Here is a 23,087-nt window from a genome sequence, read left to right on the forward strand (position 1 = left end):
ACATTCTAAGGGCAGGGCACCCTGGGGGCCTGCTGCTTCCATAAGGAGCACTGACAAGGGAGGCCTCAAGGGGGTGTGAAGTGCAGGCAGAGGGAGGCTCGGTGGCCACAGGAGTACAGCGCCAATACGGGAGGCCCAGCCTTGCAGGCAGACACAGAAAGGGCAGGGGGCAGGGGGACAGTGGCAGCAGGGAAATGGGCGTCTTGGCAACCCTGAGGGTTGAGGGCGGGTGGGGGCCTTACTCATTGGGCAGCTTCTCCACGTGCAGAGCTACAGAACCCGCTTCGTAGCCAAGCTGGTTGTTCTCCGGGACATCCATGTAGCGCTCAGTGTACCCTGTGTCGTAGGCCATCCAGACTGTGACCGGGGCGCCCGCGATGGCCACCTGAGGGCCACAGTGGACAGAGTGGGGTCAGGGAGACAGAGAGAGAGAGGGAGAGAAGGAAGCAGAGGGAGCGGAGAGGAGAGAGGAGAGAGAGAGAGATACACACATGAGTCAGGTCTCAGGAGCCCTCGCTGGCCTGCCGGCTGTCCCGGGGCCTCCCCCGAAGGACGTGAGGAGTGGACATGCACACGGGGACTGGCAGGGGAGGGGCCCTCAGACCGTGTCCCCCGTGGATCGTGCGTTGTCGAGGGAGGGCGGGTGAGCTGAACGAGTGCGTTCAGGCCGGGCTCGGCCCCTCCCTGGTCCCACTGCCTTCCTGCCTCCTCCTCCTCATCGCCGCCCCGCGGTGCCCTGCCAGTGGGGCCGGCCTGGGGGCCCCTCCCCCGACGCTCTTCACACCATGCCCCACCTCTGCCCATCCGAGGCCGGGGTCCCGGGCTCAGCCTCCCACAGAGAGCTGCTGGCGGGGTTTTGTGCAGCCGGATGCCATCCTGGGGTCAGCAGTGGCGGGCAATGAGGAGGGGGGCTCGGCCCCATGGGGCTGCTGCGGGGAGAAACAGCCACGTGGCAAGGCCCCTGCCGAGATGCCTCTCCGGGGGGGCGGGCTCCGAGGGGCACAGGCGGGTGCCCGCAAACAGGAGGGGGACGGGGTGGGACCCACCTTGAACACTTGGGGCTTATGGATCAGCCCCATGAGCGAGAGGAAGCCTCCGTACGACCACCCGTGGATGGCAACTCGGCTCAGGTCGATGAAGCCATACTTCTCGGCCACAAACTGCAAGCCCTCCACCTGGTCCTCGATCTCCACCTGGCCCTGAGGGATGAGGCCAGGCACCTCTCAGAGGCCTCTTCCGTGTGCGAGCCCTGCTGTCCCACCTCTGTCCCTTGTGTACCAAAAGCAGCTCTCTGGAAGGTACCCATCTCTCCAGACCCTGTCCCAACCTGCTCTCGGGGGCAGTGGTCAGACAGGCCCAGCACCAGCCCCGCCCTGCCACCTCCTGGCTGACCCGGAGAAAGTCACATCTCCCCTCCTGGGCCTCAGTTTCCTCATCCCTAAAATAGGACGTCAACATGAATGGGACCACTTTACAGTGGGCATGAGGAGGAAACGAGGTGGTGAGTGTCCTGTACTCAGAGGCCTGGCACGTGATAAGGCTCGATAAACAGCAGGTGTCATCACCGTCATCATCCTCATCACCTCCATCCTCACCATTATCACTGTCCTCCACCATCATCTCCATTCTTATCACCTCCACCATCATTGCCACCATCACCACCATCATCTCCATCTTCATCACCACCACCACCACCACCACCATCACGCCCATCATCACCACCATCATCCTCCACCACCACCACTACCCTCCACCATCATCATCATTCCCATCATCACCACCGTCTCCATTCTCATCACCTCTACCACCATCCTCCACCATCATCTCCATCACCACCATCTCTTCTCATCACTTCCACTACCATCATCATCTCCATCCTCCTCATCACCACCACCACCATCATTCCCATCACCACCCCCCTCCATCATCATCTACACCCTCACCACCACCACCACCACCACCACCACCATTCTCATCATCACCACTATCATCTGCATCCTCATCACCACCGTCTCCATCCTCACCATAACCACCACCATCATTCCCACCATCATCACCACCTCTTCTCATCACTTATACCGCACCCTCCATCTTCTCCATCCGCATCACCATCACCACCATCTCCATCCTCGCCCACAACCACCACTGTCACTCCTGCTATCACCACTATCTCTTCTCATCACTTCCTCCACCACCCTCCACAATCATCTCCATCCTCACCACCACCACCACCACCACCACCACCACCACCACCATCCTTCACCATCACCCTCATCTTCATTACCACCACCACCACCATTACCATTAGTACCACTTCTACAGCCACCAGTCCCTGTCTGTTCCAGCTGTTGGGACTTCCTGCCGATGGCACCTATACTGTTATGTCTGGTTCATCTGGGCCTCAGGCACCAGGTGGGATGTGTGGATACCTGTCTCGCCATAGGGCTGTGGCTCAGAGCAGAGCATCAGAGTGGACATTTTCCTTGGTTCCAAGAGTCCGCCCTACTAATGCCTGCCATCTGGCCAGGACTGCCCTTGAGGAGGTGTTCCAGAGCTGCCCCCAAGCCCCAGGGCTCCCCTGACCATACAGGAAAGGCCCAGAGAAACTGTGAAGAGATGTTACCATTTGGTTTTTCAGGGCCCCTTCGAACCGAAGCCCTCGCTGACACGAGCCCCTGCCATCGATCACGACCACGGCATAGCCCAGGGACGCCAGCGTGTTGAGCCGCAAATACTTGATTCCTTTGAAGGAGTTATTCACCAGCTGTACCTGTAAGGGGAAAGTGAGGAGAGGACATGGAGCTTTAGGATGGTGGCAAGGATTCCCGTGTGAGATACCAGGCGGGAGGGGCTGGATGGGCCAGAGGCAGGTGGGATGGGGCCGGGGGTCTCACAGCTTCATCAAGACTCTTGTCCTTTACTGTGAAGGCTATGCGTGGCCCTGGTAGGGTTCTAGCCACCTTGTAGCCTACGTCAGGCAGGGGCCCACTCTGTACAAGGTCTGTGCTTAGGATGGGCTCCCTCCTCAGCTGGGACCTCTGCCATGGGCCTGCCTGGAATTACTCCCTTATTTTTTGAGACACGTTTTGCCTCCTTTCTACTGCAGTTTTCTCTAAAAACAGATAAAAACCAGTGGTGGCAGGCAGTTGTGTTCTCGGAGTTAACTTGACTTAAAGCAGTTCCTCACTTTGGCACTACTGATGTTTGGAGGCTTATCAGTCTCTGCCATGGCAGGTACTGCAGGGGATTGACTGTCCCAGGCCCCCAACTGTGGCCATGAAGACTACAAATGTCCCTGGACACCGGCAAGTGTTCCCTGGGGTACAGAATACCCCCGGGTGAGAAACTGCTATCTTAGATGGTCCCCAACCAATCTGCCTGCCTGGACCTGTCTTGTCTCCTTCTCAGAGAACTGGGCCCAGGGTCCATGGCCTCTGCTGTCCCAAGATCAGTGATCAAGGGTGACAGTGGGTCACTGCTGGGCAGGTGGACCAGATGGGACACCTGGGGGCTAGGGGAGGTTTCCCAGAGGGACAAGGGAGCATCAGCAGGGGGAAGAGAGTTGTATGAGAGGGTGGGGTGTACAGAGACTCAGAGGCAGGAGGGCTAGGACCCCAAGAACCCTGTGTGATCAGTGGGGAGGGGACCCCCTGCTTGCATTAACCCTTCTTCTAGCCTAGCTGGCACTCAAGTCTTGGCATGAAGGAAGGGGGTGTGTGGGGAGCAGGGCTGGCACCCACCTGGGGGCCTCCATACACAAAGAGGACAGTGGGGTGCTTCTTTCCTGGCTGCACAGCGTGGGGCTTGTAGATCATGCCGTAGAGCCGCACATCTGACCGTGTGTGGAAATGGAAGATTTCCGGGGGCACGTAATCCGGGGGGCAGCCTGTAGAGACAGAGTGGCTATGGCTTTTTGGGCCAGAGTGCCCCAGGGAAGCACATCTGGCTGAAACCCACAGTCCACTGCCTGGCCCTTGACAGCAGAGGGTAGACAGGAGGCACTGTCTTCTGTGCTTTCTGATGGTTTAAATCCGAATCCAAGGGCCACAAAAGTCTCTGGTCCCAGGAGTGTGTGTGTGGCAGGCTGCAGTCCCCAGCAGCCCCCCGACACCTGCTGATCTGATCTCCTATGGGGGTGGCAATGCCTCTGGGATTTGAGTAACAGCCAGTCTTATCATCTGCTTCTGATGTTCACCTTTATTTCTGCCAAGCAATAACATTGGTTTTCCAATCATGACAGCGCAGAAGTCTTTCTTTAAGCTTATCTTGAACGTTTATTTAGGTAAATGGAGGAAGTCACTTTAAAAGAAAATTAAGTTAACTGTCACGTGGGTTGGGAGTCAGAAAATGCTTTTTGTAAAGGGTCAGCTGGTGAGTTTTGTCTGCATCTTAACTACATGGCTTTGCTGCTGGGGCCCCAGTGTAGCCGTTGACAGTACCTAAATGACCGGGAGTGGCTAGGCTTGGCACGTAGGCCATGTTGGCTGACTTCTTGTAGAGGTGATCTACAAACATGCCAAGACTGGGAGTGTTCGGATGTGGTGCCTCGGTCCACCTGCCCGCAAGCCAGGGCTGGGCACCAAGACACCGCACTTCCCACCACTGCCCTCTTGCTGGGTGCCTGGGTAAGACCCACCCTTCTCTTGGTTTTTATCTGTAAAACTGGGACCAGGGTTCCTGCTCTGTCATGTCCTGTGGTGATGTGGGGGGAGAGTCCTAGACTGAGTGAGCTACTGGCTGGAGATTTATACCAGGTCTCAGAGGGCGATGATGTAACAAGATGCTTTCCAGCCCACAAACGCCAGAGATTCTTATTTCCTAGAATGTTCTGGAAATCTAGCAAGTGGCAACTCTGGGGTCAGGGAAGGGTGTCCTTTTTAGTGCACGATTCCTGTGTGCCAGGCACTGTACGGAGTGTTCAGTTTTCATCCCACAGACTGCCTGCCATGGGACTGTTTCATAGAGGACACACTGAGGGAGACTAAGTGACATGCCTATGGTTCTGGAGCCAGCAGTGGAATCTGGGGTCACCTGAGCAGAGTCCAGGCCACCCTTCAGGCTCCAGGACAAACTGGCAAATTGCTTCCAGTTTCCAGAGGCTGTGCTCATGCCCAACCCCCCTGGCTCCTTCCACAAAAGCATCGGAATATGTGCCCTGTGCAGATGCCCATGGAGACAGCTGCCCAAGGATGAGGAGAGGCCCCCTGTAGGGACTCCCTGTGTCAGGCAGCTGGTCATGAACTGCATCTGTGCTGTGTCACATCGTCCTTAAACACAGCACAGGAGTTAGAGACTGTCCCAGGTGGCAGGGCCCACAGGACAGATGGGGCCACTGGGCCACTTGCTGCCTTGAAGCTGCTAGAACGGCCCGTGCTTGCCAGTGTTTTTTAACAGGGCCACACCCCATTTTACAAACAGGCAAGTGGAGGCTCCCAGGGATGGTGGGCAGGGGAGACTCCGTCAAGGTCCCCAGGGGTGCAGGGCTACTCACTGGCCGCCTCCATCATGCTGGCCCAGAAGCGGGGCTGCTTGTGCAGAGGGTCATCATCAGGGCCGCTCAGCTTATAGACGTGCACGCAGGGTGGTGTGCCCACGCTGCTGTAGTGGCTGATGAACATGTCGAAATTCTGTGGGCAGGATGGGGCGCTGAGCACTGCACGATGCGTCCTTCCTGATCTCCCAGTCTGCTTTGGCTCCCTCCGCCCCCAAAACCCACAAACCTATGTACTGTCTACCCTGTGTGCTCACTTGTTGAAACTTCAATGCTCTTCTACTCACATGGGTGCTAGTACCCCCCACCATTTCACAGATAAGCAAATGGAGGCCAAGAGGAATCTGTTCCCTGGCCAGGGATCCCCCACTTCCCCCCACCTGTCACCCTAGATGGTAAATGACCAAACCAAGGTCATACCCTGATCCTTCTGATGTCAGAGCCTGCTCATGTTGCTGGTTCTACAGTGCATAGACTGCTATCAAATGCTTGCCCTGGACTGGAAGTAGCCTGGTGCACATTCGCTGCTTGACATTCTAGAATGTTCTGACAGGCTAAGGGTGGGTGCCAGAATGGTGCCATCAGGCACATCTAGAGAGTGCCCACCTGGCTCATGGAGCAGCTGTGGGAGAAGCCGGGTGTGGTAAGGCGCACGATCTCGCCTGCCGACTCATAGCTGACCACGTAGAGGTGGTGCTCCAGGGGCGTGTCCTTTGTACCTTGGAAGTACACCAGCTTCGTCTCCTCGTTGACCCAGATCTGTGGGGGCACAGGGGCTCCTCGTGAAGCAGCCCCAGGCCCGGCCTGGCATTTCCCATGCCTTTGCTCCCACGGTGGCTGGGGGAGGAGGCGGACACCCAGTGGAGGGACCCAGGCCTTTGTCCCTGTCCCCACAGGGATGGCTTAGAGTTCTGTGGCAAGATTTGATCTCTCCACTGGCTTTAGCCCACTGGCAGGAAAAGAGTTAGCTGGGAGAGAAGTGTTCCTCAGCCTGGGTGGGGCGGGCGCAGACAGCGGTCTAGCTGTGCTCACTGCAGGTCCCCTGGTAGGACTTAAAATGAGAAGGCCAACCCCAGACAGCCCTTCTGGGAGTGCTCAGAGCTGCGAGTGCAGAGCAGAGGGCACACAAGTGCCTGGGACTGAGGCTGAGGGAGGGGCTGGCCTGTGCTGGAGGACCCACCAGCCCCTTGCCCTTGGTCCCCAAGAGGTCAGCCCACCCTTCTGACCCGGTGCTCGGGGCTCAGAGGCGGCAACTCCCTGTGCCGGCTGCTTCTTGGGTTGAACCCCCGTCAGACCTCAGTGTGCGGTTATGTGATGAGCCCTCGGGAAGAACAGGAAGGAAACCTGCTCCGGGGATCAGAAGAGCCACTGCCTTTCTGGGGCCAAACTGGCTACACAGGTAAAACACTTAAAGAGGGTATGTTCTCTGATGCAGCGATTATGTTCCAGGGAACTGTTCCTAAGGGCTTCACTCGAGGGGTGACTTCAAGTGGAAGGACAAACATGCTGTGTTCTTATTGTTAAACAAAAGTGATGACCTGAGAATGTCCAAAGACAGACTGGCTTCAAAATTACAGCCCAGGGATCCCTGGGTGGCGCAGCGGTTTGGCGCCTGCCTTTGGCCCAGGGCGCCATCCTGGAGACCCGGGATCGAATCCCACGTCGGGCTCCCGGTGCATGGAGCCTGCTTCTCCCGCTTCTCCCTCTGCCTATGTCTCTGCCTCTCTTTCTCTCTCTCTGTGTGACTATCATAAATAAATAAAAATTAAAAAAAAAAAAAAACCAACCCCCACAAATTACAGCCCAATTCTCTAGCTCAGTTGGAGTGTATGACTCTTGATCTTGGGGTTGTGGGCTCGAGACCCATGTTGAGGGCAGAAATGACTTAAGTAAATAAATAAATATTTAAGAAACAAAATTAAAAAACCCCAACATCCTGTGGAGATGTGTGCAAACAAAAACACTCTGCTGGGGTTGTCACGGGGTTCAGCCACCTCTGACGGGAAGAGTCTTCGGGAGCCTGGAGTGGGGAGTGAGGATATCCCTAATGTAGGGTTACCTAGAATGGTTCAGTTTGTACAACAAACGCTGATGTATCCTTTGTTGCTGCCCTTTTAAAATGAATGCAGGTTTTCTAGAAACAGGATGTTGCTGGAAAACCAACCACACATGGTCACATGCAGTTTTGTCACAAGGACCACGTGAGAAGATGCACACTTGGAAGGAGGTGCTCCCCAGGTGCCTGGACCCCCCCCCAGGACCCCAAATAGTGCAGGTGGCTCAGAGCTGGAGGGGACATGAGAGGCCAGTCTTTCCCCTTGTAACATTTAACATGTTGCTGTATTGTCAACGATACTTCAGTTAAGAATTAAAAAAAAATTTTTTTAAATGCTGCTGTGGTTTTTTTGACTTTTGTTTTTTAATGTCTGGATAAAAACCCAGGTGTGTAAGAGCCACAAGGCCCAGAGTGGTTGAGAAAGGGCAGAGTTCTAGTTGGTGGGTCTACCAGATGTTACACTGGGGGGCTTCGGGTTACTCTAAGGCAGGGTCCTCATTGGGGCAGTCCTGCCCACCCCCTTCCCCCCCAGGTACATTTAGCAACATCTGGGGACATCTGTGGTTGTTATACGTGGGATGGGTGGGATGGGGAAGGGTGCTGCCATCCCACAGTGCCCGGGACGCCTAGATGTGGGCAGGGCTGAGGGGGAAGAGACTGCCGTGAAGATGAGATCAGAGCTCCCCGACCACCCCATCTGACAGATGAGGAACGGGAACGGGAGCACAGCTACTGAGGGGCAGGGCTAGGCTGTGGGCTCAGGGGTGCCTCTTAGCAAGAATCAACCACAGCAGAGCAAATGAGGAGGCAACCTTTAACCTTTTGGTACCCGACCCTCCGGCTCGCCTCACAAATAGTAGGTGAACATGAAATCTAACAGAATCACATCTCACACCTTCTGTTCCAACAATTCACAGGGACATCTTTCCAAGTCAGTGACAGGGCACTCTGTCAGGTGTGGTTATGCTATACTCAACACCTGGATCTGTGCGACCTGGACATACCGAAGTCACTCCTTGAGGGCTCACTCTAGTGTTCACTGACCACTATTTCCCACTGCATAAACAGCTCTGTGATGCACGCATGCGTGCTAACATCTCTAACGTCTGTCTTTGGTCCAGGAGGCATTTATGCAGGTGTGAGGTAGGGATCCGGAAGTCTGATTAAGAGCTCTCTCCATAAAATTTGGAATTTTGTAGAATTGGACCCTGATGAAGAAGTTTTGGTCAGATGCAAGTCCTGCCACATTTTTATGATGGTGCATTTGGGTGAGTGGAAGGTACACCGCTTGTCTCTGCAGCTGCATCCTTGTTCCCAAACCTCCCGGGGACAGACGTCAGGGCAAGCCCCAGTTGGAAGCTGCAGGGCAATCCCACGGTAGGCAAAGCGTCCCAGGGAGAGGTGGTTTCATGGAGTGGGAGAAGGCTAACGGACTGCAACAGGTGCACAGAGCAGGCCCCACTTCCCGGACTGGGGTTGTCTCCAGCTGGCCAGAACCAGAGCTCTATGGCCCAGGGCATGCTGGAGCAGTGGACGGAGCTGAGTGGAGCAGAGCAGGAGGCAGGCGCAGCCAGGAGGGAAGAGAGAAGCCACAGGCACACAGGGTCTGCAGGGAAGCTGGAGCGCGCGTGCGTGCAGGGCGGGTGGGGAGGGTTGCAAAGAGATTCTGGTACCTTGGAGCCGTGCCTTGCCAAAACCTCCCATTCACCGCTAGTCAGCGCGATCTCCTCCTTGATGGGGCATTTAAATTCATCTAGAAGTAAGGAAAGGAAGAGTTGAAGGGGGCCCCAGGCAGCCGTGAAGGGGACCCAAAGGCCCTGAGGCCAAACTCCATCTGAGCAAACTTGTCAGAGACCCCCAAGCCGGGCCACGTGGGAGACGAGATTGAGCTGGCCAGGCCCCAGATGTAGTATGGGGCAGGGATGCGTCCCACTGGCCATGGGGGCTGTGTGCAGGTTCCAGCGTCTCCCAGGGAAAACCAGACAGCTGTGCTTTTATTGGAAGCACCGATTTTAGAACCCTGCCGAGGCCAAACCATCCACCTTCTGGGCTCTCAACCTGTGACCTCCTAGAACGTGTTAGGATTTTGGAGAACCAGAGCTTGGTCACAACACTGTGGCTGAGCAAAGGCTCGGCTGAGTTCTTATGTCAGATTTTGGATTGCTGTGTTGTTGTTGTTGTTTTTGGGTAGATCTCACTTTTGAATTTCCGCCAGGTAAAGAACTACGGGCTGCCTGCTGACACACATCACAAATTTATTAAGACAGTTTACGAGTGATGGCTGTTTCATTCTGTGCACAAACGACACCGGTTTGGCAGACATGGACTCCTGGTACAGGCATCTGGGCCCAGGGACTGGTCACAGCTGGATCTGGGAGGGTGGGAGGTTCCTCCCGTGTCCCTCACTCACATGGAGGCTGGACATGGCTGATTTGTCGCTCAGATTTTTTGTTTTAAACATGGAATGCTTCACGAATTTGCATGTCATCCTTGCACAGAGGCCACGCTCATCTTCTCTGTACAGTTCCAGCATTAGTGTATGTGCTCCTGAAGGGAGCACTCGTTCAAATCTGGACCGGCGCAGTTCCATCATGCCTTACAGAAGGTGCAGGGTGGGGAGCAGAACCACATGTGGCCACCGGAAGAGCCCTGTTTCTGCTCGATTCTCCTGCCCCTCCGGGGGGAACCCGGGGCGTCCAGCTGACAGCCAGCCGCACCCTCCCTCGGTGCTCCTGACCCTCCTCCCTCTTCCCCAGGCACGCCAATGGGCTCCTTTAAAGGACTCCTGCCTTTTGATCCAAAGTGACCAAGGTCTTGCCTTCTCGGCCGACCAACTGCCACCTAGCAGTCCCAAGCCACAGGACAGTAAGTGCCGGCTGGGAATGCCAATGGACCCACACAGGATGGGCAGAGGCAGGAGCTCCACCCAGCGACCACCAGAGGCTGAACAAGGATGTGCCCACTGAGGTCTCCCAAGGTTAGATTAGGTGGTGCCAGCTTAGTCAGATAGAGGGAAAAGCACAACACAGAAGAGCTACAGAAAACCCACCTTGGAGATGGCCTAGCTAGCCTGTGTGGACTGCAGGACACCCCAAGACAGCGGTGACAACATCCCAAGACAGCAGTCACTCCTCTAGCTCCTTCTTACTGGACGCCTGGCAGCTCGTGGCTTTGCCTGTTCCTGATCCCTGGGCTCGGCTTCCCTGGACACCACACATGGTGTCCAGCCTCCATGCCCTGTGCGGCACTGCCTCGGGCTTGTTTGTGGGGCTGCCTCTAAAATGTGGGGCTCCCCTGGGATGATCCTGCCCTAGGGGACACTGGGCAATGTCTGGGGACATCTGGGGCTGTCACGATCACGGGTGTTCCTGGCACTGAGTGGGTGGGGGTCAGGATGCTGCTCAGTCCCCCACAGAGCCCAGGACGCCCCCACGGAGGACAAGCTGGCCCAGGGTCCGCATAGTGGGGGGAGCGCCTGAGGCATCCTGGGTTGGCTCTCAGCCCACACTGCTTCCTCGCCCAGACTCGGCCTTTTGGTGCTCCGTCCTGTCTCGAGGCTGAGATCCCATCTGTGTGAGGACGCCCAACGCCCACTGCAAATACATTCTGCTCCCTGGAACTCCAGGTGCCAGGACCTGCCCACGCAGCATGTCCACTCTCGGGCACTTCAATGTGAACACATCCAAACCTCAACTGGACGTTTCCTGAAACTGTCCCTCTCAGAGTCTTTCTGCCACACACTGACCCTCCAGAAACCTTCCAGGCACCTGTGCCTTTCTTCTTTCTCTCTCGCACCCTACAACCAGCAAACTGTGGTGACATAGAGGTCAAAGTTCATTCAGAATCGAATCCACCTGGGTTAGCCCAGCCTGCTGCCACGACCCATCCTTGTCACTTCTCCTGACCCCTCTACACAGCAGCCCCAGGGATGGCTTTAAGCTAATAGCAATGGGATAAAACCCCAAGTCCTCCCTGAGGCCCCCAACCCCCTACATGACCTGCCCGGTTCCCTCTCTGCCTTCCCCTCCCCATCTCTCCTTCACTCACTCTGCTCCAGCCACAAGGGCCTCCTCACTGCTCTGCCAACATACCAGGCAGCTACTGCCCCAGGACCTTTGCACAGGCTGTGCCATTAAGCTGGAATGATCTGTGTGGCTAGCCGCCTCTGCTACCTGTTCCAGGTCTCTGCTCCAGAACATGTTATCCAGAGAGGTCCCTTGACCTCCAGAGCCAGAAAGAAAGCCTCTCACTCTCTAACCTGTTGCATCTACCACCATGCTCATTACTCTCAATTATTTTTGGATTATTGCCCATTTCCTCCACTAGGGAGTTCCATAGGAGCAGAGATTTCTTTCCTCTTTTTGTAATTATACCCCTGACACCTAGAGCAGGGGTTGGCCACTTTTCCGATAAAGGGCCAGATAGCCAACATTTTCAGCCTTGCAAGATCTATGTCACACTACTCAACTCTGTCATTGTGGCATGAAATCAGCCACAGACAATCAATCCCTAAATGAATGTGACCATGTGCCAATAGAACTTTATTTACAAAGACAGGCAGTGGGCTGAATTTGATCTCTGGCCGTGTTGAGCCAATCCCTGGTGTGAGACGGGCCTGGAGCATGGTAGGAGCTAAATAGATACCACTGACTGAATGGACAGTTGGCTATAACAACCCCCGCCAGACCATGAATGATGTTCGGGAAAGGCTGGCTGTTTACTCTTCCTGCCCCTGCCTCATGGGGCTGGTCACAGGGCGGGGTCAGTGAGCAAGCAGTGCACTGGGCCACAGACGGCCAACTGGGTGAGCAGTGGTGTTAGTCAGGCTTTGCTCACCTTCCCCAGGGCTGAGAGGCTCACTCCAGTCGTAGCCACTGGGCTTTAAGATGGCGGTGACCTTGTACAAGTGGCAGAAGCCAGTCTTGCACTCATTGGCACGGATGAAGCAGAGCTCATCCTCTCCCTCTGACTGGGGGAAGGGATAGAAGATGTCATGCACCTGTCCAGGAAGAAGAGAGAAAATGCATCAGAAGGTGGGGCTTTGCCAGTTGGCTGGACTCACATGGAGGGCAATCCAACCACCCCCCCAGGGACTCCGCCCTCCCTGTCCCCACCCCATTGAGGATCTGGGGGCCCAGGGGGCATGCACACCCGGCATCTCCCCACCCTTACGTTGATCCACACATCGGTGACCTCCTCGTACACTACGTGCGGCTGGATGTTCCTGGGCACTGCTCTGGCGAAGGCTACCCGCTCCTCCTCGTTCTCGGTGGTGGGGATGAACAGGGCTGGGGGCAGCAGGACGAGCTGGAGCCGCTGCTGGGGCCGGTCCAGGAACATAGCCCAGGCACTGAGAGAGCAAGAGGAGAGAGCAGCCGAAGGCCTCAGGGCCCAGCGGGGGACAGACGCCTCACTTCCCGAACACGTGGGACCAGAACCATCCTTCCTTTGCCACAGTTGACCAAGCAACCCCACAGCACACAAAGGTCTCCTGGCTAGCACGTGCCCTCTGGGGAGACGTGACGGGCGACAGGACTCTATAAACCAACTATTCTGGAAACATCTCGGTATCATTAGACCTTACAGCAGCATTTCAAGAACGTTTGCAATTTCTGCCAAATCCTCAGCCCGCATACGCTATTGTTTACTTCCTGTTGCTCTGAACAACAGTGTTCTGTCTTTCTTCCTTTCTTTGGGAAATAAATTGTTTATTCTGTTGAACATGAATTCTTAAGGACTTGGGATGGAAGCAATCAGCAACTTCAAAAAAAAAAAAATCCTGTTGCGGGGTAGGGGGAGGGCACCTGGCTGGCTCAATCCGTAGAGGGTGTGACTCTTGATCTGAGGGTTGTGAGTTCAAGTCCCACACTGGTGTAGAGATTATTTAAAAAAAAATCCTGTTGGGAGCTACTTTGTCAGGTATATTCTGTCCTCAAAACAACTGCTTTGAAACAGCTTTTAAGGACCGCCTGGGGGGCTCAGGGGTTGAGCATCTGCCTTCAGTTCAGGTCATGATCCTGGGGTCCTGGGATCGAGTCTCACATCCGGCTCCCCACAGGGAGCCTGCTTCTCCCTCTGCCTGTGTCTCTGCCTCTCTCTCTGTGTCTCTCATGAATAAATAATATTAAAAAAAAAAAAAAAAGAACTTTCAAAAATTAAGAAAAAAAGTTTTCTGTACCTTTTTCAACTGTAAATGGACAACCTATTTGAAACAGAGACCTGTCAGTACCGCAGCTGGGGAAGCTGGATCTCAATATAAAGAGAGAATAATGGAAACCAAACCAGCAAATGACGCCACGGGGACATGCCAGTCCAGCCTGAGCCCACAGCCTGCCAAAGGCAAGGAGGCTCAGTCCAGGCTGCCTCGGGGATGAGTGTGTGGAGCCGGAGAAGTACGCTTTGTCTTTCAAAGGACCAGTGGGTGAACATTTCAGCTTTGTGGGCCACACAGTTTCTCTGGCAATGTCAACCCTGCCAACATAGCGTGAAAGCAGCTACAGACAATCCGTACACAAAAAAATGTGGCCATGTGCCGGTGAAACTTTATTTACGGACACTGAAATGAGGAGTTTGTATCATTTTCATGCGTGATGAAATACTCTCCTCCCTTGGATTTTGTTTACCCCTGATCATTTAAAAGCACCAAAGCTGTTCTCAGCTCGTGGGCCATACCAAAAAAGGCATCAGGCTGGATTTGGCCTGCAGGCAGTGGTCTGGGGCCCCGTTTAGAGATCTGCCCTCAATGTGGCAAAAGGGTCACACAGGAGTGACAAGGAAAGCTCCACTTCCCGCTGGCGACACTCACTACTTGCCGTCCCGGGTCCACCCGGCCCTGGCGATGTACTCCACCTTGGGGAAGAGCACGCTGAAGGGCTGCACCAGCTCCTTCTCTCGCGTCGCCACGATCTAAAGGCAAAGCAGACTTGGGTCACACCCTGGCCTGACCACATGCTGCCCGGGAGATGGCTGCTTCTGAAGGGAACACTGTGTCCCCCAAGTCTCAGGGGTAGAGTCCTGGCTCCTGGTTAACTCCCAGTGGGGCCTGATTTGGAAACAGGGTGGTCTCAGGTATAATCAGGTAAGGTGGTGCTAGAATAGGGCGGCCCCTATCCAACAAAAGGAGCGGTCCCCCTGTAATAAAGGGGAAGCGCGGACTCAGGCGCCTCATGACAAAATGCAGGGAGGCAGCGGCCATCTACAGGGCGAGGAGATGGGCCAGGAGGAGACTCCTAGCCCTGCCCACACCTTGCTATCAGACTTTTAGCCTCTGGAGTCAGGAGACATACACTTCTGTTGCTTAAGCTCATGACAGCCTGCTGGCTGGAACCCAAGGGCTCTGGTCTGGGCGGTCACTGCAGTGCCAGGTGGCCTTGGGCAACATGACTTCCGGCTGCTAAGCTGCCGGGGCATCCCGTCCAGAAAACGATGGAAGAAAAGCAGGCAGGGCCTTGGCGTGACCTACACCCACGCCCCCACGTGCCCCTACCAGCAGCTCCCAACTGCCTGGTACCACCCATGCCCACCTCAGGACCCTGCCAGTCCGACGGGCCAGGCACCACTTAAAACAGCTGGTAGGCGTTCAGCAAAGCTACCTAATGTCAGGTGTATGTGAAAATGCCAGAACATTCAGGTAAAGAGTGGAGAAGAGATTTGGTTAAGGCCTAATCATTCCCAAACCAAAACCTAACCCCCAAATCATGAAAAATAAGTGTATCTTATCTTACACTCTTTTTGAAACCTCATGTAGAAAGTCATTCTGACAAATATGTGCAAGGGTTTCCTCAGCTTGTCTGAGCGTTCAAACCTCCGGCATGTGGCTGTTTCCCTTCTGAGACCTGGCAGCCCCTTAGCCCTTCTCCATCAGAGCCTTTCCGCCCTCCTGGCTGTGGGTTTCTGAGCAAGTGCTCCCTGGGTGGTGAGGACACTTGTCCTGACCCCAGGTAACCAAGAAGTAATTGGAGCACTGACAGTTCCAACGAAGCATATGTGCAGATCTGCCCAAATGCTGGGGAGGGGGAGGGGAGTAGCTGGGTTGGAGGTTGAGTCCCCCAGATGACTACCCAGGGGAGCTCTCTGTTCTGGAAACCCTTATGGGACCTTCCGCTCAAAGGTACTCATCAGCATCACCTCCTCATGTGGAGGCAGGTGAGGCCAAGCTCACCACTCATTTTCGAGACCGAGGCTCAGAGTGATGGGGCTACAGAGGCAGTGCCTTTTCGGGTTCAGCTGTCCGAGAACACCTGCCCTTGGAAAGGGGGAAGGAGGCTTGCTGATGCCGCCCAACTGCCCACCCATCTCCAACACCAACCCCAGCCCCTCCTCTCCTCATCCAGAAGCTTCTCCTGGCCACTCTCACCTTGCCCTGACTATCAGTCTGAAACTCGGCCAGCTTCAAGGCAATCTTGGGATTCTTGCTGCCTGCGGAAATAAAAGGGAGGTGAGTCCAGCAGGTGTCGCCCACGAGGGCTCAGAGCAGGGGTTGGGGTGGAGAGTGGGGTGATACCCCAGCAACATAACAAAGCCAGTGTGGGAGGGATGGGGAGGAAGGGACTGGGTGTCCAAAGGTCTCTCCATGGGTGCGTCACCCCTCTGGCCCAGGCACAAAGTCCCTCAGACAGGCCTTTCTGACTTTGAACCTGGACCTTGTTCCTGATAGTGCCATGACAACCATCTTTACCATTTAAGAACACAGGCCAGACCCTGTGCTGCGGCGGGAAGGCAGGTTGTAGAGAGACACAAACATCAGCAACATGCTTCCCTGCCTTTGGAGAGCTTGAAAATTGGTGGCAAAGGCAGGACACAACTACCATAAAATCATCATGATACAGAAAGGTGTCCACATGTCCCACATGACTCTGCTGAGTTCCTGAGCTGTTGGGAGCAAGGCGGCTGATTGGTTGGGATGACCAAATGGCACTTTCTAGAGGTGGGTTTGGGTCAGGCTCCAGCTATTTCTGTGGTCAATCCCAACTCTAGCCTGCATGGCCCCAGCACGTGGGTGCATAGCTCAACACCTGAGCGCCAGCTCTCCCATCTGTCCAGTGGAGGTGGAGGGGCTGACATTCCCACTTAAACCAGGGGTTGCAAATATCACTGGAAGGATCTATCTCAGGCACAGCATGTAGCAGGTGCCCACTGCACGCTTCCAAGGAGGTCAGAAACAGGCTGGATCTGGCCCCTGTGTGTAATTTGTGCAGCTTACTAAGTATTTTTAAATAATCCCAAGAATGTTTAAGCCATTTCCTGGGAAAATCTGGAGATTTGCAGAGAGCAGGTACTATCAATGGTGGCACTGGTTCTGCTGCTATTGTTCTTGAGCCCAGCCCGTGTCTCTGGGTCCTGTGGATTATCCACGTTGGCACGTGGTTGCTCTGTGAGGCCCAGACCGCTGCCTGATGCCCTCACCTGTCCTGGGGTACCGGTAGCAGTCTGTCTTCCTTTCTTCTAGTGCGGGAGAGGGCACGTGAATGATCTCCACCTCTGACTCATCAACCTCTTCGTACAGGATCCGTAGTGTCTTACAGCCTTCTGGACCTGGGAAGGGGCAGAGGAAGCTGCTGAGGGTGCTAAGCATCCCTGCTGCCACCCCACACTCCTCTCCTGCACAGCAGGGCCCAGACAAGAGCACGAGCCTCAGGGCTGAAACCCTGGCTCTGCTGCTTAGTAGACTGTGACCCTGTCACATCTCTTCCTGGGGCGTGTTTCCTCACTCTGACGATGGGAATGAGAATTGAGCTATTCATCCTACGGCACAGGCCAGTAGGACTGCTGTGTCCATCAGCTCCGCATGGAGGATTCCTGGGCCTCAAACTTTGGCAACCAGCAAGAACATTCTTGGGTTGCCATGGTCTAAGAAAAGCCATGTTCCTCCATGCAAGACAGCACAGGAGGTGACAGTGGGTGTAAGGCCTGGGAGAGGGCCACACCGGAGGGTTGATGGTGGCAGCATTCGGGAGGTGGGGGTGGGGCTTCCTAATAGGGGTTTTTGAGCCACACCAGCATTGGGAGAAAGGACCTTTGAGATCATCTAGGCCATTGGATCTCAAGCAGGGCCATCCTGTGTGGTTGTCAGAATTCAAGTGACACATCAATACCATGGGAGGTGGCCCTAAGGGGTGTTACAGGCTGTGAACTATGTCCTCACTGAATTCCTGTGTTGGGAACCCCCAGAATCTCAGAATGGGGCTAGATTCAGGGAGAGGGCTTTAGAGAAATGACCAAGTTAAGATGAGGTCAGTAGTGAGACCCTGATCCAGTCTGTCTGGTGTCCTTAAAAGAAGAGATGAAGACAGATGCTCAGAGGGACAACCACGTGAGGACACAGGGAAAAGCCAGCCACGTGCACACCAAGAGCGGCCTCAGGAGGAGCCAGGCCTGCTGAACCCTGATCTGACTTCCTACCTCCAGGACCAGGACAGTGAATGCCTGCTGTTGAGCCACCCCATCCGTGGGGCTTTGTTCTGGCGGCCCACACAGGGTAACATGGGACATGGCTCAGAAAGGCTTAGGATAAAAACCATTATGAGAAGTCCGTGAATCACGGGGTGGTGACAGTCTAGACTGGAATGTGGGGCTGGCAGCGCTTACGTCATGGGGAGGGAGCCTGTCGCCAAAGCTTCTGAGGCTGCTGAAAGGGAAAATGCGGCCCTGTGTGCAGTTTCCTGGACCCTCCCTACAACTCACCACAGATGGACCAGGGATGGATGGACCAGGGATGCCTCCAGAACCAGCAGCCCAGCCCCACCCAGCCTGCAGGTCAGGCAGAGCACTGGAGGGGCTGAGTGGCTGGCCTGAGGCCATGTGGTTTGGGACCAGCTGCTCAAACCCAGTGCCTAGGACTGCTGTGTCCATCAGCTCCGCATGGAGGATTCCTGGGCCTCAAACTTTGGCAACCAGCAAGAACATTCTTGGGTTGCCATGGTCTAAGAAAAGCCATGTTCCTCCATGCAAGACAGCACAGGAGGTGACAGTGGGTGTAAGGCCTGGGAGAGGGCCACACCGGAGGGTTGATGGTGGCAGCATTCGGGGGGTGGGGGTGGGGCTTCCTAATAGGGGTTTTTGAGCCACACCAGCATTGGGAGAAAGGACCTTTGAGATCATCTAGGCCATTGGATCTCAAGCAGGGCCATCCTGTGTGGTTGTCAGAATTCAAGTGACACATCAAGCAGAGGTCAGGGACGCTGCTCCACACCCCACAGCACCCCGGACGGCCCCCAGCAGACAATGATACAGTCCCGTTGTCCAGAGTGTTGAGGGAGAGACTTCCTGCTCTTGGCCAATGACCCCCTTCTATTGACCAGGACAAACAGGCCACATGATTCAGGACTGCAGGGCACCACAGACAAATGACCTGACCTGGGGCCCTAGTTCCAGAGGCACAGGCCATAGGGGCACACACAGCATGGCAGTGCAATGAAGACCCTGGGCCAGCCACAAGGACAGGTCACAGTGCTCTGTCCCATAACAGGCAAGCCAGCCTGGCCCTCAGAAGGATGGACAGGCCTCAGGTGCCTCTCCCATGCTGGCGACCCCTCTTTTTCCTAGGAGCCGACTTCAGTGTACGGTGCTGGCTTCTTTACAGCACAGGATTTAGTGTTTCACTTCTCTTGACAGTTAAGAACTCTAAAGTTTTCCTTTTATGTCAATTTAAGGACTGGGTGAGCCTAACTAAAGGCAACAGTGCACAGCAGACAGGGTTGACAGTGGAGGTCGCAGCCTGGTGCCCAGGAAGCACAGCTGTCACTGCCGTGTGCTCTGCCAAAGCTCACCAAAGCATGAAGATCCACAGAGAAATCAATTAGCACAAGAGGGTCTGATGCTACCGGCACAGGCCAGAAACAAGTCCCCCACCCTTAGAAGATGGGTTTGGCTTGACTAAATGCCAGAAGGGATGAGACAACCGCACAGTATGCAGGCAGAAAGACAAAGATACAAAAGGACCCACTGATCTGGCTTCTTCCATAAACTGTTGGCAAAACTCATCAAGAATTAAGCCATGTGTAGCTTCAACTCAGCTCTCTTGTAGCTGGAACTTTCTCCATGATAGGATTCATGATCCTTGGCACTGCTGACATTTGGGGCCAGATTGTGCTTTGTGGGCAGGGCCAACCTGGCCACAATAGGATGCTGAGCAGCATCCCTGGTTCTTCTCCACTCCATATCAGTAGCTTCCCAGTCGTGACAGCCACAAATGTCCCCAAACTTCACCCAGTGTCTGCTGGGAGCAGAACTGTCCCTGGTTAAGAACCACTGAGAAACACCCAGAAGGTCAGGACATATACACAAAGATGTTCGTTGTGGCACTGTTTACAACACAAAGCAAAACCAAAATGAAAATCCAGAAACAACCAAAGCATCCATCAGGATGGAACTAGTTAAACAAACTGTGGTCCATCCACACCCCAGGGTTCTAGTGGCATCAGAGTTCCCTGTGTGCTGACTGCAATGCACTGAAGGTTCATGCCCCCCAAATTCAAAAGTCAAATCCTGTCCCAAGGTGATGGTATGGGCAGGCAGGGCCTCTGGGAAGGGCTTAGATCATGAGGGTGAAGCCCCATGAATGGGATGAGCGCCCTTATGAGAGAGTAAGCACACAGGGAAAGAGGACTGTGGTCCATGAACCAGGAAGCAGGGTCTCAACAGATAGTGAATCTCTGGTGCCTTGGCCTTGGATTTTTGGCCTCCAGAATCAATAGAAATAAATGTCTGTTGTTTATCAGCCATTCGGGTCTGTGGTGTCCTGCCATAGCAGCCTAAATGGCTTGGGACACTAATATCGATAGAAAGGCTGCTAAAGTTTGTTTCAAATAAAAAGAGGGAAGAGCAGAAAAGCAGGTAGACTATGGCTCTGTTAATAAGAATACACACAGACCCACACACGCACACAAAAGAACACAGGTGAGTATGCTTTTATAAATACAAAGGTGCCTACCCTCCCAGGAGGCCGCAGGGCACCACCAGTAGCCAGTGAAGCGGTCAAATTCCTCCTGGATGACGAAGGTGGCCACGCCTGCAGACCTGGGGTCATCAAGGACACTGGGTGAACCTGGATGGGGAGAGCACCAGGTGGGGTGAGGAACAAAGTGCAGAGCAGGCCTTCACCCCCAAGCACTATAGACATTCAAGGGTGGAACATCCTACAGGTAAGGGGATCTGGTGCTCTGAGGGATTGACCCACATTCCTGGCCCCCACCCATTCGATGCCAGGAGCAACCTCAAGCAGCCAAAGCAGCTAACAACATCTCTGGATGTGGCCAGCATCTGAGCTATCTGGGCCGAGCAGCTCAAGTTTAGAGAGAGGCCACTGGGGCTGTGGGATAGGATGGGGGACATGTGGAGGCCACAGCCCATGGAGAACTCCATCACACAGGGAATGTGGAAAACCCAGGGAGCACGTGAGGTCTGAGTCGGACCAGGCGGAGTGAAACAGGAGGGTGTGTCAGGGGGAAGGGCCTGAATGAGCAGAGAGACAGAACAAGTGGCTGGTGGGGAAGACAAGCCACCATGGCCAACTCATGTAGAGGAAGCCGTAAGCCAGGCAGCTGGAGTTCCTGTGGGGCTGGCACAGGCCACCGTAGGACCACATGGCAAATCGTGCCAGCAGAGACCAAGAAGCTGCCCACTGCTCGGCGGTAATGGAGCGGGGATGGAGGCCTCTCTAGGAGCTATGCTGGTGGCTCTGATGGCAGTTCACAAGAATGGCTGGGATAGGAGCGTGGCCCCCTGCCTGGCCTCACCTCTGTGGCAAAACGTCAGCCGCCGCTCCTCGCCGGTCTCGATGTTGGCCACCCACAGGTCATTGCTGTTGATGAAGGAGAAGAAGGCAGGGTCGGCAGGGCAGATCTTGGGGTCCATCCGGGGCCCGGTGCACTGGGTCTTGATCTCCAGGGGTTTCATGGGGGACACCTGGGGACACAGAGGCCTGGCTCAGGGGACAGGTGGCTGCCCGGCTGCCCACCCCCTCCCACTCAGCCAGTGACCAGGGCTCACCATGAAGCCATTCTTGCCCCCATCGCGACAGTGGAAGAGGCTATTGCTGGCCTGGAAGAGGAAGAGCCCGCTCTCGCTGTGGAAGTCATAGGAGGTGATCCCGAAGACCCCCAAGCGTTTCCGCTCCCGAAGGAGCTCCTCTTCCCGGGAGTAGACCCCATGGTGGGGAGTGGCCTGTGGACACACAGGGATGGGTGCTGTGTTAGCAGTGCAGCCAGGGACCCGTACCCTGAGCATAAACCCTCCGGCCTGGGCCTTCCTGGGCGGTGTCTGCCAATTTGCCTGTGGTCCACACTAGAGAGAACTTTCTGGGGAGCAGACCTGTTCCAGGGAGCTCCCAGGTGGCCGCAGTGGGCCCGATCCTGGAGGCCATGAGGGTGCTCAGTAGGCTGGGGGTGACAGGGCTGGCTGACAGGTTCTGGGCTCACCGGAGAGGTCTTCCTCTCTTGGCCCCTCTCTGGGCTTGCTCACATCCACATTTCTCCACAGAGCCTCTCCAAGCCTGTCCCCTACCCACCGGCATGGAGAGCTCCCCAAGGAGTACTGTCTCCTGGTCCCCAGCGCCAATCCCACAGACCCCTTCCCTCCTGCCCTGATCACCATCCCGTCCAGCCAGAACTTCTGGTGAAACTGCTCACCGGCACTCATTCCTGCTTTCTGCACATGGGGCACAGGGCAAATTCAGGACCACCTAACCACCCAAACACCTAACACTGGGGGGTCTGGGCGTGTAGACTACTGTGGACACCACACAGCCTCCCTGAGAATTCTGAATTCGACGTGGAGATGCAAGGAATGTTAACGGCATGAAACGCATTTCTTAAAAGCAGAACCCAAAGCACAATGAACCCCATGCTCGGTCGGCTTGGGGCCTACCAGGGATGGCAGAAATGAGAGCTGTCCTATCGGCGCAGAGAAATCCAGAATGTGCCACCACCCGTCCACCACCCCGTACTGTCACACTGCTTTTACGACCAAAAAGAAGTCAACAGAAATGGACGCAAGAGGCCCCCTTGTCCCTCACCAGCCATCTTTTCCCCGAGGTGAGCTGACTTTGGATGATGTTAATTATTAGCCCAGACCCCATTAATGGGCCTCGGCCTGGGGTTGGTTTCAAGTCTTTGGTGAGGCATCGAAAAGGAAGAGATGCTTCTGATAAGAGCTCTTATCAGAGCGCACACTCTGGGGCTTGAGTAGAGTGGGGGGGGGGGGCACACTCGTCTCCACAGGCTCTGAGCTACCTGCCAGGCTGGAGCTGCTCGGGGGCTGAGGGCCCACAGAAATGTGTGTGGCCTGGCAGCCTGGCCCTGTGCCGGCGTCCTCAGCCATGGGTGGGGCCCAGGGCAGCTCCTGCCGGAGCCCTGTAACATGCGGCTCACCTGGAAGTGATCCAGCATCTGCTTCCAGGACAGGAGCAGCAGGGCCTCTTTCCGGACCTTCCTGGGAATCTCCGAGTAGAGGAGGGAGTTCTCGCGGCTGCCATAAGGCATCCCTTGGGGGGAAGAGAGAAGAACCAGAATGGGGGACCTGCCCCAGGACAGGGAGAGGGTC

General features: G+C 55.3%; 1 protein-coding gene and 1 non-coding gene across 3 annotated transcripts in view; both read right to left on the minus strand.

Moving 5' to 3' along the window:
• DPP9 (dipeptidyl peptidase 9) overlaps positions 1–23,087 on the minus strand; it is a 40,902-nt gene that overhangs the window by 5,420 nt on the left and 12,395 nt on the right. The window contains exons 5-21 of one of the 2 annotated variants that reach the window (XM_041762285.1): positions 22,916–23,028; positions 21,537–21,710; positions 21,284–21,452; positions 20,479–20,592; positions 16,953–17,081; positions 15,904–15,965; positions 14,353–14,453; positions 12,720–12,897; positions 12,384–12,546; positions 9,221–9,300; positions 6,098–6,250; positions 5,492–5,627; positions 3,741–3,886; positions 2,624–2,770; positions 1,047–1,199; positions 795–929; positions 249–385 (exon numbers count right to left, since the gene is read on the minus strand). In XM_041762285.1, the coding sequence (XP_041618219.1) occupies positions 825–929; positions 1,047–1,199; positions 2,624–2,770; positions 3,741–3,886; positions 5,492–5,627; positions 6,098–6,250; positions 9,221–9,300; positions 12,384–12,546; positions 12,720–12,897; positions 14,353–14,453; positions 15,904–15,965; positions 16,953–17,081; positions 20,479–20,592; positions 21,284–21,452; positions 21,537–21,710; positions 22,916–23,028 (2,123 nt within the window). In that variant the 3' untranslated portion in view covers positions 249–385; positions 795–824. Of the gene's footprint in view, positions 1–242; positions 386–794; positions 930–1,046; positions 1,200–2,623; positions 2,771–3,740; positions 3,887–5,491; positions 5,628–6,097; positions 6,251–9,220; positions 9,301–12,383; positions 12,547–12,719; positions 12,898–14,352; positions 14,454–15,903; positions 15,966–16,952; positions 17,082–20,478; positions 20,593–21,283; positions 21,453–21,536; positions 21,711–22,915; positions 23,029–23,087 lie in introns of those variants that run through there. The other variant, XM_041762284.1, reaches the window with a different exon arrangement.
• On the minus strand, positions 10,001–10,107 carry LOC121496329. The gene has a single exon (XR_005989161.1). It is a non-coding gene; the product is annotated as a U6 spliceosomal RNA (small nuclear RNA).

The sequence above is a fragment of the Vulpes lagopus genome, chromosome 7 (genome assembly GCF_018345385.1).
Source record: "Vulpes lagopus strain Blue_001 chromosome 7, ASM1834538v1, whole genome shotgun sequence".
NCBI classification, from domain to species: Eukaryota; Metazoa; Chordata; class Mammalia; order Carnivora; family Canidae; genus Vulpes; species Vulpes lagopus.